At 52.0% G+C, this 13,808-nt stretch overlaps 1 protein-coding gene across 1 annotated transcript in view; it reads right to left on the bottom strand.

Moving 5' to 3' along the window:
• The window catches only part of EFR3B (EFR3 homolog B (S. cerevisiae)), a 29,200-nt gene extending 15,409 nt beyond the window's left edge, over positions 1-13,791 (bottom strand). The window contains exons 1-5 of the mRNA XM_010014644.1: positions 13,651-13,791; positions 10,388-10,464; positions 9,209-9,336; positions 5,503-5,653; positions 406-527 (exon numbers count right to left, since the gene is read on the bottom strand). Coding sequence (XP_010012946.1) covers positions 406-527; positions 5,503-5,653; positions 9,209-9,336; positions 10,388-10,464; positions 13,651-13,744 — 572 coding nt within the window. The 5' untranslated portion in view covers positions 13,745-13,791. The remainder of the gene's footprint in view (positions 1-405; positions 528-5,502; positions 5,654-9,208; positions 9,337-10,387; positions 10,465-13,650) is intronic.
• Positions 13,792-13,808: the final 17 nt, after the last annotated feature.

The following is a 13,808-nucleotide window of genomic DNA, read 5'->3' as shown; positions in this document are numbered from 1 at the left end:
GGAAGGTGTCCCTGCCCATGGCAGGGGGGTGGAACTAGATGAGCTTTAAGGTTCCTTCCAACCCAAACCATTCTAGGACTCTGTATTCCCACACAGCAACATAAGCTGGGTATGTGCTGCACTGTGATTTCTAGGCTCCTGTTTCATCCTCCCATACAGTCAGCAGGGTTTAATACTTAGTAAATAAGGGAGGATAGAGAACAGCAGCTTGAGTGCGCCCAACTCTGGGGAATCACTGTGCATCTCCATGACAGCACAAAGCAGTCAGTCCCTGCAGCCTACATTAAACCTGTCCTCAAAAGTAGGTGCTTGTCCAGGAAAGGCAGAGGCTGGGGGTACAGGAAACCCTCCAGGATATGCTCACAGAGCCGGCAGGAGCAGGGACTCCCTGCTCACAGCACTCACTTTGTCCGGATGTCCAGGTCATCATGGCTGGAGTGGCACATCTCACTGAAGCGGGAGACAAAGAAGTCATAGCTGCGGTGATAAGATGGAGTGTCCTCTTCTATGTTGGCAAACTTCACAAACTGGGTGAGAAGAAAGAGGAGGTCAGCCCTGAGGGCATACCAACAAAAGTATTTTTCCACTTCCTCTCCAAACCAGCTTTGTGGGCTTCACTACCTTAGCTCAGCATGTGCTGACGGATGACAAGTCTGGTTGCCCAGCTGCATCTAGGCCAGAGGGTCCTACCACAGAGCACCACCATCTCCAGCAGTACCCAGGCCCAACCAAACTTCACTGCAAGCCACAGCTGTCCCTATAAAGGGCATTTAGAGGTGCAACAAGGCTCCAAGTTAGGGATCCTAAATATGCAATGCACACTTATAACAGGAGATAAATTTGCCCCCAGCTTCTTTTCATCCTTCCAGATGGCAACAAAACCCAGCCAACATTTCCCAAACACTGCTGCAGGGTGAAAACAGCCCTGAAAGTGCCAGTGGAGAAACCAGCTGCAAGCAGGTTCTTAACCACATCCCAGATCTTGCCCGCAGCACAAAACAGCACAAGGTCCCATTGCTCCCTTCCAGTATAGCCACACCAAGAGGTACAGAGCTTGTCAGAAATGCCAGCTGACCAACAGATCTGGCTGTTAAGCTTTCAGGGAAAGAATTAAAGAGGAAGAAAGGATAAACATGTTTGCAAGCTTTCCTCTTAATTCCCTAACTTATTCATAGCTGGGAAAGCCCTTTGCAATGGGAGCAGGGTCTCCAGGCAGCACTCACATCCTTCTACCCAAGGGTGGCCCAAGCTCCACAGGAGACTGGAGAAGTGCCACTTGCTGTGCATGTAGCCACAGAAGAAAGGAGGGATGAAAAGTAACTTCATGTGGGTCCTGATGGTAGGGCTTGCAAGATGGGTATCATATCATACGCAAAGAATTAGGTCTCTAAAGTCTAGTAGCCTAAAATAACTCTCAGGAATATTATTATCCTAATAAAAGAAGAGTATGCCCCATGTCAGGCGGGATGGAACTAGATGAGATTTAAAGTACCTTCCAACCCAAACCATTCTGTGATTCTATGACTGCCGAGTTCCTCTTCCAAGTGGGATACCTAGCCTGCCTCCAAGGGGTTACCTGTCCACAGCATTTCTTAGGGTGCTCAGCACCCTCTGGACATGCCATGCTGCACAGGAGCTCCTTCTTTACCCAAACTCTATCTGCAGGCATTTCTCACTTTTTGCTCTCTGCATTTACTGGCATCCAGCCCCACCAGGAAAGCAGCAGGCAAACAGCCCACCAGTACCCCTCCACAGCTGGCAAAGCCAGCCCAGCATCCCAGTGCATCACACAGATGCTGATTATCATGCACCCGCTGTGCCGGGCTATTAATAATGTCAGCTGCAAGGGCTGGCTCTGCGCAAGCAAAGGAGCTGCTGAGCCCCGCCAGGAACTGTTCCCAGAGCACACAGACTGGCTCCAACTGATAAACTCTTCTTACTCACCAGAAAAATGCAGGGCTGTTATATAAGAAACCTCTGTACCAGGCAGCACACAAAGTGGCTATTTAAAGCTCATAGCAACTCCACGTGCAACCGGAGGCGAGGGCAGGGTGCAGAGTGAGGAGCAGTAATGGGGCTCCCCATGGCGGCTCCAGGAGAGCTGTTTCAAGTGTCCCAGGAGAGCTGTTCCAAGTGTCCCATGGCTATGAAGCATCATGAAATCAAGGAAGGGAACAGCTTCTCTGCAGCCAGTATCTGCAGGTATCAATCACACAGCCATGCAGAGAACAGCAGCTCATTTTGTGCCATCAGGACACCAAACAGGGCCAATTCATCAGTGCTCCTGTGAATCTGCCAAGGCCCTGGGGATTGCCAGCTCACACATCCACGCCAGCAGCACCCTTGGTTCAGCTCCCTGCCCCAAGGGCAGCTTCCACGGCTGGCTGCCAGGCACAGTGAACCCTGCCCTCCTCTGTCCTGGGGGAACAGACATCCCCCAGCTACGCCCAGTGACACTGGATGCAGCAGTGTTCACATCTGCCAACAGCTGGAGGCTGCTGCCTTCTCTGCATCCATTTTCACAGCCTCTGGCAGGGCCAGAACTTATAAAAAGCAGCCAAGAACAGAGAAAAATCAGCCTCAAAGCCTCTTCTTCCTTCATCTATTTTTAGGAGTCTCCCACCTGCTCAGACTATTACACTTTTCCAAGACTTGGCTGCCCCTACAGGAGTGCCATACCGAGCAGTAATTACAGGAGATGCCCACCCTGGTCCCACTTCCAACCCACACCCAGTGGCAAAAAGCAGCACCAGGACACACAGAAATGCCCCAGGGAGAGCTGGGCCAGCAGGAAAGGAGGCATTGAACCTTCAGAGAAACCTTCACTAACGGGCACCACATCCCAGCTGAAAAGCTAGTCTCTACAGCTTCACACGGGCTTTCCACTGGGAAAACAGTTTAAAACATTGAAATGCAACATGCTTTCTGCTGTGGCTTGAAGGGGTGCAGGGCTGGGCAGTTTGGGGCTCCCCTGCTTGAAGCCAACAAGCTCCAACTGAAACACGGCTGGGAGCAGGGAGCTAGTGCAGGGGAGATGCAAGGAGCACGGCTGCCTTGGAGAAGCAAAACAATGGCTGGGAAGGGATAACGCTGCCACCTATAAATACATCAGACATAAATACATCAGAAGAGGAACATCAAGGCGGGGGAAGAGCTGTTTAAATGAAAGATCAATGGTGGTTTGAGGAAAAATAAAATGGGAATGACATTGAGCTGGAAATTAGATGGTTCCTACCCAAAGATGGGAGGTTGCCCAGCATACTCCTAACGAGGATGAGAAAGCAAAGTAGATTTAAGCTCCAGCTCCATATGTTCACCCTGGGGATTACAGGATGGGGTTATAGTGATCATGGGATGCTGGATTTTTGCTGCCACTTCCAGCACTGCAGCTGTGGAGCCTGATGGGCTGGTCCTTGGGATCAGCCCCACTGCAGCCGCTTGGGATCAGCCTTGGCTCTGCACGACAAGGGAGATGTGTCTCAGGCGAGATTTCACGGCACGGAGGATGACTCACTTGGAGCAGGTTTCTATAAACAACCTCCTCCCGCCTTTGCCATCAGCTCCGTTATTGTGAAGATTGCTTGAGACAGCACCCTCTAATTAAGCACGAGCCTGAGGCACATTCCTCATTAGCAGATATAGGAAGAAGTGTCTCATTATCATTAGTCACTTTTCTATAAAAGCCCTCAAGTTTTCTGTGCTATTTGCCCTGTGAATGCTGCCACGCTTGAGAAGGGGAAAATAAGAAACCCATCACTAAACCATCATTCCTGATCTGGATTCCTCATTAAAACACTCGCTCCCAATTCCTGACTGCAGTGACAGCAGTGCCAAGGAAACACCTATATGTGGTTCAGGACAGGCCTCTTCAGCCAGGAGAAGAGAAGGCTCCAGGGAGACCTTAGAGCAGCTTCCAGTGCCTAAAGGGGCCAACAAGAAATCTGGAGAGGGGCTTTTGACAAAGGCCTTTAGGGACAGGACAAGAGGGAATGGCTTTAAACTGACAGAGGGGAGATTGAGATGAGACCTTAGGAAGAAGTTCTTCCCTGTGAGGGTGGTGAGGCCCTGGCACAGGGTGCCCAGAGAAGCTGTGGCTGCCCCATCCCTGGGAGTGTCCAAGGCCAGGTTGGATGGGGCTTGGAGCAACCCGGCCTAGTTTGAAAGGGTCCCCTCTCATTTTTTTGAAACTAGATGAGCTTTAAGCTCCCTTCCAACCCAAACCATTCTATGATGATTCTGTGACTACCTCTCCCCTCCATGGGTGCCTGAACATGGCAGGTTTGCTCCACACGGGCAGGAAACACAAGGCAGCGCTCTGTCTTGCCTTGACCCGATGCCTCCCAAGGCATCCAACTCAAGGATGTCTGTGTTGCTGTGTTTGGGCTGGTCTGCTGAAGCCTCTGCCATGGCACCGTGAGGTCCTGCAGCAAGGGCTCTCCCCTCCCCAGTCTCATGCCAGCAGCTCCGATTGAGGTGCAGATCCATTGAGCTTGTTTTCCCCAGGACCCCCAGGTCCCTTTCCACAGAGCTGCTCCCCAGCCAGGCAGATCCCAGCCTGTGCTGCACTCCTGGATTGTGCTTACCCAGGCGCAAGACCTTACACTTGTCCCTGACGAACTTCATAACGTTCTTGTAAGCCCACTCTTCCAGCCTGTCCAACTTACCCTGCAGGTTGGCTCTTCCCCTCTCAGTTTGGTGTCATCGGCAACTTGAAAAAGCTTAGGGCTGAGCTGTCTATGTGCTTCCAAGGCACAAGAGAGAGCACCAACCCTATCCACCCTCCTGCCCACAGGATGATCAGCTCCATCTAAACATCACCTCTTACAAAGCAGCAAGGACAGATGCTGCTTGTCCAAGCCAAGCTACCAGGCACTGGCAGAGCCCTCACAAGCCAAGCTGTTAGGTACACCCCGTGTTCCCAGTAAAAAACAAGAAAAAGACCAAGCACAAGTGGCAGCTAGCTGTCAGCCAGGATCAGCAGTTTGGATGCTGGAGGACATCAACTTTGTTCATGTGTGCTTCTCCTTTCCCCTCATTTTATATCTGTCACTGACACATCCCCAGTCCAGCTAAGCCATTTATTGCAAGCAGCAGCTCTGTTTAAGCCAGCCCTTTTCTGAGCACAAATAGCTCTCAAAATCCATAGGGATCACCTCCTAAATTGGTCTGTTGTCCAAAACTGCTGACAGCCCCCGAGTCCTCAGGCTCATTTAGGAAACGCTGAATCCAAGTGGAGGAAGGCATGGCAGCAGAGATCAAGAGACCAGTGACTGGTCACAGACAATAAAAAGCAGGGACAGCACACATGCAGCACAGTCAGGGTCTTGGAAACCTCATGTATGGCAGAACACGAGGGGACCCCATGAATCCTCCCCTGCTACCTCTCCCTGACCCTTCCCAACAAGATTTACTGCCCTGGCACTGTGCAGAGACATAGGGGTGACAAGCAGGGTCAAAAGCAGAGGACAGGGTGCTGCCACCTCCTGCTGCACTGCTACTCACCGAGTTGGTCCCCAGGATCTGCAGGTTGGGCTTCTCTGACTCCAGCAGCTTTGCCACCATCTTCAGGAAGCTCTCCACAAAGAGGTTGATGCTCTGGCAGTGGCAGGCCATAAGGAGCTGGTCGAGAGCCTCCATGGCAATACACACATACCTGGGAGTGGGCAGAAGCCAGGGTCACTTCCCAACAGCAGCCTAGGTCCACAGCCATCCCTCCTCCTCCCCTCTTCCAAACCACTTGGGTGCTCACGAGCAAAGCACCAACCTCTTTCACACCCAAAACACTCTCAGGATATTTGTAGATGGTGTTTGCTGCACCCACCACCAACAGTGTTGGTCCCAACAGCCTGGGGACCAAGGCTACCAGCAACACCTTGCATCTACCCCCACACTGCCTGTGGGCTTCCCTTGTCTGAACTGGTTTTTATATCCTGTGAGGGAACACTGGACTTTGTACAGGATGGGCTCAGCATCCCAGGCAACTGTTCTTGCAGACCCAGCTGGTCCTGGCCAGGGAGAACTCAGAATTAGTTCTCAGAACTCAGATGTGCTCCAGAAAAGCTCTGTTTAAAGAAATCAACCCTGCAACGCATATTCATATCACCCCAAATCATATTCATATCTGCAGAAGCTCCAGCAGAACCACCCTCTGGCAGCTGGCTTTGCTGCCACAGTGCATCTTCCAGGCTATTTATTAAACCCGCCCTGCAACACTCGTGCCTCTGAGAGTAAGCTGGAAAACCTTGTGCCAAACGATGAATCTCAGTTGGGTGCTTGATACAGAGGTGATGAGCTTCCATGTCCAGCGATACCTTCTACTAGACCAAGTTGCTCAAAGTCCTATCCATCCTGGCCTTGAACACTGCCAGGGTCATGCTGAGCTTCTCATCAATCAGCACCCCCAAGTCCTTGTCCTCAGGGCTGCTCTCGATCCAGCCTGTAGTTGTGATTAGGACTGTCCCAACCCAGGTCCAAGACCTTGTACTTGGCCTTGCTGAATTTCATGTTGAATTGTATGGGCTGACTGAAGAATTATTCAGGTGTTGCTTCACATTTTCAAGACAAATTGGTCCAGTTGCTTTGGCAAAGTCTGTTTGCACACTGGTCCTGTGGCTCTTCCTACATCAAGAGCATTTGGTCTGTTCCAACTAAGTGACATGAGCCCCTGTACTGATAAATTCTGCAGTGATCACACTGACCGCCAGCTGCTGGTCACACACTGCATAAGCCCAGTGGAGAAACAAATCCTGGCCTCTGAGCACTCTAAGCAGACATTTATTCCAGCTGGAAATGCCCAGAATATAGAAAAACAACAAATGGTGATTTCACCGAGTCTCACAGTTCCCATTCTTCTTGCAAGACCTCTGAGGTACCTGAACACCTGCAATGGACCTGGTACTAGGACAGTGGGAATAAAACAAGCTTTACAGCTCCTTACCACCTCCCTTTGGCTTCTGTTCTCCATACAGCTGTGAATCTTTGTACCAGGGCAGCTCACATCAAGACCCAATCTCCTGCCATGGCAAAAAGCAGGAGGTAGAAATCCCAGATCTCTTGGTATCAACCATGATTCCTCCTTTAAGCTCCGTTTTTTGAGCCAGTTCATTGCACAGATGGATTTGCAGCCTGGGCAGCATGAAGCAGCCATCAGCTTATGCTGCAAGAGGGAAACCCGAAAGCACTAAGATCACCAAAAGCAAGACAAGCAAGAGCTGCCCATCTACTGGCACCAGCTCTATCTGCACATTAAAGGCGAGCTGGGGAGGCAAATGCCCTCTCAGGGTAAATGGAGGTGTCTGATAAACCCTGGACTTCCAAGCTCCAGCTGGTAAAAACACAGAAAGATTGATCCCTTCTCTTGAGCCCCCAGAACTGTTGAAATCTGGCTCCAGTACTAAGTAGATTCTCTGGTGTCTTGTGGCAAGGCTGAGCTCACACTGCAGCCTGTCCTTCAGACAACATTACAGCTCTTCAAGACACTGCAAAAATAAGAAGTTAACTATTCCTGGACCCATGAGCTCCTATCCATCTGTCAAACTGGGTTAAAACTGGCCCGGAGGGGAAAAAAGGTACGAAGAGGTGACTGATGACCAGCATGAAGCATCAAGCTCCTTTCTTGTAGGAAACAAGGCTGAAAACATTTTGTGTCCAATATTATTGCAACAGCATGGCTTCCTATTTGGGGACAACTGGACACAGGCCACCAAGAGGGAAAACAGACACTTGTGGAGTTGTCACCTCTGACCTACCCCAAGTACCCTCTTACAGATGGTGGGTTACATTGCTGCAAACTCAAACAGGAACTCTTCCTCCTTTTAGCAATAAAGGTCACAAAAAGATGACACCAAACAGGCCTGAAATCAAGGCTACCTTCATCTTGCACACAGGAGAGGAACCCACATGCTCTGCTGCTCTCCTGAAGCCCAGGTTTGGTGTCTGCAGCAGGGCAAGCTCTGCTGCTCCAGCCAACACCAACCTACAAACAAAAGGTTGATCCAAACCCATTTCATGCATTTCAAAGTTAGACTTTGAAAATTTTCTGGTGCTCTGACCCAATTATGTGCCTATATGCACATGCATACAGGAATATATTCCCCCCTTCACCCACCGAGGCTTGTCATTAGATGTCAAAAATCTTTGAAAGCCTTTCTTTTCCCAACACAGCAAGCAGAGCCTGTTAACATCCACTTAACCACAGAACATCAGGCAGAGCTTTGAATGTCCTGTCACTGCCAATGACGGGCGATGTGGATGAGGCTTTGAAGGTTTTCCAACTTTAACGCTTCTTAGGCAGGCTGCTGTCCCTTCTTCCCCCAGGATAAAAGGCAGGCTGAAGATCATGCCACAAAGCTGAGCTGTGTTTGTCTACCATGGCTTTGTTCAGGAGACAACAAGAACCAACCCAGGAGCTATTTCAAAGGGAAGGAGCCCTCCCATGCTTCCCCAGAGTTTCCAATGAGGGCAGTCAGCTATTTCCAGACGGTTGCTGCTCTCATTGCAGTAAACACAGCAAAGTCTTGCTGGAAGTGATGTGGGAAGGAAGATGAAGGGAACAAGGCAGCCAGGACCATGCAGCCAGACACTGCAAACACAGCAATCCCCATCCAGCCCAATGCATCCTGCCATGTGTTTACTGGAAAAGCATCAACACACTGCCCCTCATCCTGTTCCCACTTATGCCACGTCACCATAGCTCAGCAGAGATGTGCCTGGGGTGCAACACACCCAACCTTGTCCTAAATAACTCCCAGCAAGCTGCCAACAGTTTAGCTGCTTGCCCACACCTAGGCAGACTTCCATCTGGCTCTGAAAGACAGTGGGCTTCTAAAGGCCGGCAGGGTGCCTGCAGGCTCCTGATGATGGCCTGGAGGAATGACGGCAGTCCTGCTGCTGGGGACAAACACCATACACACACAAACTCCTCAAGCACAGACAGCACAATGCCAGGGAAATAAGATGTGGCTCCCAGGTTGCCTGGTCCCTTGCAGCTTTCCAAGGAGTTTGCGTATACCTGCATGCTCCCATGTCTCGCTTCCGGAGGAAGGACATGGTTGAGTCTCTCACAGTATGCTCACAGCTTCAGGACAGCCTGGAGCATGCAGAAGCTGCATACCCCACGTCCCATGCCTCGCCTGGGCACCCTCTACTGTCTAGTGTCCCATCATTATGCCAATCACTGGGGTGACTGAAACAGCCTCCCAGGCCTTACCCGTATCGGTGCCGGCTCACATCTCGGATGAGCCGCTCGGACAGGTAGGCACCAATGCGATCCAGTTTCTCTGGAGCAGACAGGGCATAAAATGTCAGCTTTTCCATGTTGGTCTTCACCAGCCCATCCTGAAAGAGAGCCACACAAGGCATCATGGCCTCATACCCAGAGCCAGTAATCATCAGGAGCATCCCTGCAGCAAATCTTGGCAGCAGTGCCAGAGGTTTGGAGAACGCCAGCCCCATCCCATCACTTCCCCACACCTTGTACACTAGGGAAGGCAAATGAGGACTGCATTTAGCCTTGGCTGAAGGCTCTCTGATGCTCCACATCCAGGGGTGACCCCGGTGCAACCCTTCATTGAGTACCCCAAGAACCATTTGCCATTGTCTAGCAATGCCCTGGCATGGAGGCAGATAGGGACGTCAACACCTCCAGGCTGCTGAGGCCAAACACCACAAGCATGCATGCCAAGGTGCCAGCCCAAATCCCCTGCACATGGAAAACTGCAGTGCTTCCTCCTCTCCACATAGCTCAGCAGCAGCTTCTCTTGTTCAGCTCTGCTGCCACTGCCATGACAAAACAGGCGCCCACCTCCTCCCTGGGTGACCTCAATCCTGCTACCCTCAGCCAGGTGCCCCTCTGCCACTGCCTTCACATTTTGGCTGTGAAAATGAGGCAAAAAGGTCAGATTTGGGATGTTCCACGCACAGCTGGCAGGGCATTCCCCACCACCAGCTGAGTGAGGCAGCAAACAGGGCACCAGCTTCCCTGCATCTTGGAAGCATAAGCAGCTTTTGAGCTCAAAAGACTGGCTGAGAGCCCAGGAGACCCCCTGCTCTTAGAAGCTGCTTTTCTCATCCTGCAAAGAGAAGGATGTACACCTTCAGGTCCAGTCTCTCATTCTCCCATCCGTCCTCAGCATCTGCCCAGCACCTTTGGGAAAGGAAGTTTGTCCCTCCAGCTGATGTGGCTGGAGGAACTGTTCCTGTATTCACACTCACAAACAGGCTTTAAAGGAAAATCCAACCCTCCAGGCATGGTCTTATGGTGTCAAAGCACCACCTGCTCCCAGGAGTTGTTTATGGGCAGGTCACATCGTGTCCCTGCAAGCTCAGCACTGGAGCTTTGGTGTGTGAAGCACCAGAGCTGCAGCACATGAAGCAGCGCCACATTTACCTCTGGGTCCTCAGGGAAGATGTTGTCAACGAGTCTTTTGTAGCGAGGACGCAGGGCGCCGCAGCAGCCACACACACCTGGAAGAGAAGAGTCAGAGCCAATCAGCAGGGACAAAATCCTCACAAAGGTGCCTTTGGTGGAGAACATATCCTTGGATTCAACAGGGAAGCCTGGGCAGAGTACAGGGCGCCAAGCTGGTGACATCCCAGAGTTTTGCAGCCAAAAAAAACAAGGAAGAAAGTTGCAGCTAAGAGGCAGGGAATTGGCTGGTGATAAGCATCAGCTGACATAGGAGTGCAGGGTTATCTGCTTTTCTCACCCAGGAAAACAGCCTCCAGAGTCCAAAATGTCCAAAGTTATCCTAAATCTGTGCCTCTCTATCTCACAAGGTCCTCTTTTGCAGGTTCTCAGACCAAAAGTTCTTCCCTCCAACCACCCACCCGGGGACACACTCCTCACACCCTGCCCCACGCTCCCCATCGAGCCAGCAGTGATAAGGAGAGCACAGGCTGCTGGATATAGCAAGACAGAAAAAGACAAGAGAGCATCTTATGAAGGCTATGAAAGGAAAATGCATTCTCCTGTTTGCAGTTCCCAAAGCTGAGCTGTTGAGAAACACCAAACACCTTTGATTGCCACTCTACCTTTGGGCTACTGGATCATCACCCCTGACCCCTGTTGGGGACCATCAAATGACCTGTGTTTCACAGGACACCAACACAAGCATACCCTGACCCTCTTTTTGAGGGTCCCCAGACATGACAGTGGCTCGTCCCTGATGCACAAGCCATGCCCTGCACAGCCTCTCCAACATCCAAAACCCCTTGCAGCAGCAACCCCACAGGCCATCAAACAGCAGGCATCAGCCTTATCCCAACCCCGAGCAAAGCAATCAGCCCTGGCCACCAAATACCCCATATGTGGCTGTGACACCCTGCTCTCCTTTCAGGGAGCTTCCAAGGGAAGAGATTGTTTGCAACCTGAGTATTTCTCCCTGTGCCATCTCCTGTTTCTCAGGGCTGCAGCACACCCTCCGCAGCAGCTGGGGATCCCCCCATCTTCAGGTTGGGGACAGTCAGCGGTCCAGGTAGGCTCTCGAGCATCCATGGTGCTCCCACATGCACCGAGCATGGGAACACCAGAGAGTTCAGCACCCGTGGGCACCTCTACCCTGAATAAAGCTGTACCAGTGCTGCCCTGTCTCCCAGCTGATGCTGAATATCTGCAGAGTTTGTTTATTTAAAAAAAGCGGGGGGTGGGGTGGGGGTGAAGGGATTGCTGGATGCTCTCGCCTCCCCAGCACTGCTCCGAGGGCTTTGCATGCCAGGACCCCCTGCTCCAGCACAATGCATTTTTCCCCAGGGCCTGGCGTTACTCAGGTGCTGCACCCCATGGAAGGACACTGATGTCAGCCACCCCAAAGAGCCAGCCTTTGCGAGCCCGGGGAAGCGTGAGTAATTCGGGGCTGCTCTTTGGCAACTATTACCAAGAAGCAGAAGCCATGGGGACAAAGGCTGTGCTGGTGGGAGCCGGCGACCGCTCCCGCTGGAACGCATGAGCTCACGCCTGCTCGCGCCAGCTCCCAGCACTGGCACCGCTCACTTCCTGCAATGTGCTCGCTCGCTTCCCGAGCGTGTCACCTCCACTCGCTTTGGGGGTCCCCTTAGGCTCCTCAGGACAGCACTCCCCCAGCAACACAGTGGTGGCGGAGAGCTCCTTCCATCTCTCATGCTCTCCCTGGCAACTCCTCCGCACCTTCCCACTATCCAATATTTCTAAGTCTTGTATCCGCTGCTCTCCCTCCTCCTTTCTCTGCTGCCTTCAATCGATTTTGCTCTTTTTCAGAAGTACCTTTAATCTGTCCTCTTAATAAATTCTTGTTTGCCATTCACATAAACAAGCACCTGATGATCTCCTGAATCCTCTTAATAAATTCCCCTCGCCCGGGAGAGCCGAGGCAGCATGGCTTATCTCACCTTGCCATGCCACGTGCGTGGAGCCTCAGCATGGGCCATGAGCTCTCCCTGCAAAATAGCTGGAGAGTTTTCCCATAAGCGATCCCATTAGCTAGAAGCCAGCTCCCCTCCACCTCCTGCAGCCTCCTCGGGTAATTATCTCACCTCCAGTAATTCGACTGTGGACTATTTTGGGGATTAATGCACATTCCTAGCCCTGGGAGAGGAGCAAAAAGCCCAGCCGTGCTCCCAATCCACCACCCTCATCCTGATGAATGAAGCCGAAGAGCAGACTCAGCATGGATCCCATCAACAGTAATTGCCTAATTAAAGGTAATGCTTTCCCTCTCACGTAACAGGACCTCTTCTTCCAGAAGTAGATTTTTAAGGTCTCACCTGAAGAAATCAGCAGCAGGGGAGAGACGAAGACTCAAAGTGCCTGCCTGGAGAGGGGACCCAGTTGCCCCATCAGTTACACAGGGCAGGAGGATTGAACATGGTCCAGACAGGGATGGCAGGAACATTGTTCAACCCAAAACACATCAGGCCACTGGTGTGTAAGATCCCGCTATGGCCCAGCAGGACAGAACCTCCCACATTACAATGCCTCCAGGTGAGACTCTCTGATGTCTAGTAAGAGAGCAGAGCTCCCTGTAGCAGGGCATAGAAAAGGTCTCTTTCACTCTCTGCATGACACCAAGAGAAACAAGAAACTTTCCTGTTCCAAACCCTTGCTTTCTGTCGGTTTTGCCCAGCCCAGACATACGTAGGCACAGGCAGGAAGACCGTAAATCCTTTAAAAAGCAAAGTAAAAATGACACAGACCTTGAGGAAAGAGGAAAATTTTCCTTTGTTTCCCCCACTCCAAGCACTCTCCAGAGAGCAACAAACCCATCTGGTCCTGATGCCAGAGCTGAAATCAGCCCTTTGCTTGGTCTATACAGGACCCCTCCCCCCCCCCCCCAGCACCAAACCCCAGCCTGGGTACCGACAAGGGTCTCAGACGTTTCTTCTTCCAGATACTGGTTTCCTTTAGCACCCACCACACTGACCCTATGCACCTTGTACCCTTGCACTAGCACAGCTGCAGCCACAGCTCCAGCCCCGAGCAAGGCACTGACCGGCAGCACCCCACCGCTGCGAGGACAAAACCCCACAGCCACAACGCATTCCTCCAGCCCGGCTTGGCACCAGATATTTAAAACAATAGAAAGATGACACCAAAGGTCACCAGCAGCCACAGCAGCTTCCCCTTCCCAGGAAATCCAACCCAACACCCCATGGAATAACAAAGCCAGGAGAAGGTACCTGCTCCGGCCACGTGCAGCATCTCCCAGGAGCAGACAGGGCCGGCGGCACAGAGCCGCAGCGCGGGGCCGAGAGCCCAGGTAGTCAAAGCCATCGCGTCCGGAGCGAACCAGGAGGCTCGGAGTGCCGGGTACCGCCCTTCTCTTCGCCGCGCGGGC

This window comes from Nestor notabilis, unplaced genomic scaffold, assembly GCF_000696875.1.
Source record: "Nestor notabilis isolate BGI_N333 unplaced genomic scaffold, ASM69687v1 scaffold4220, whole genome shotgun sequence".
NCBI lineage: Eukaryota > Metazoa > Chordata > Aves > Psittaciformes > Psittacidae > Nestor > Nestor notabilis.
The sequence above is the reverse complement of the archived record's forward strand: the minus strand, read 5'-3'. Positions and strand labels throughout refer to the sequence as shown.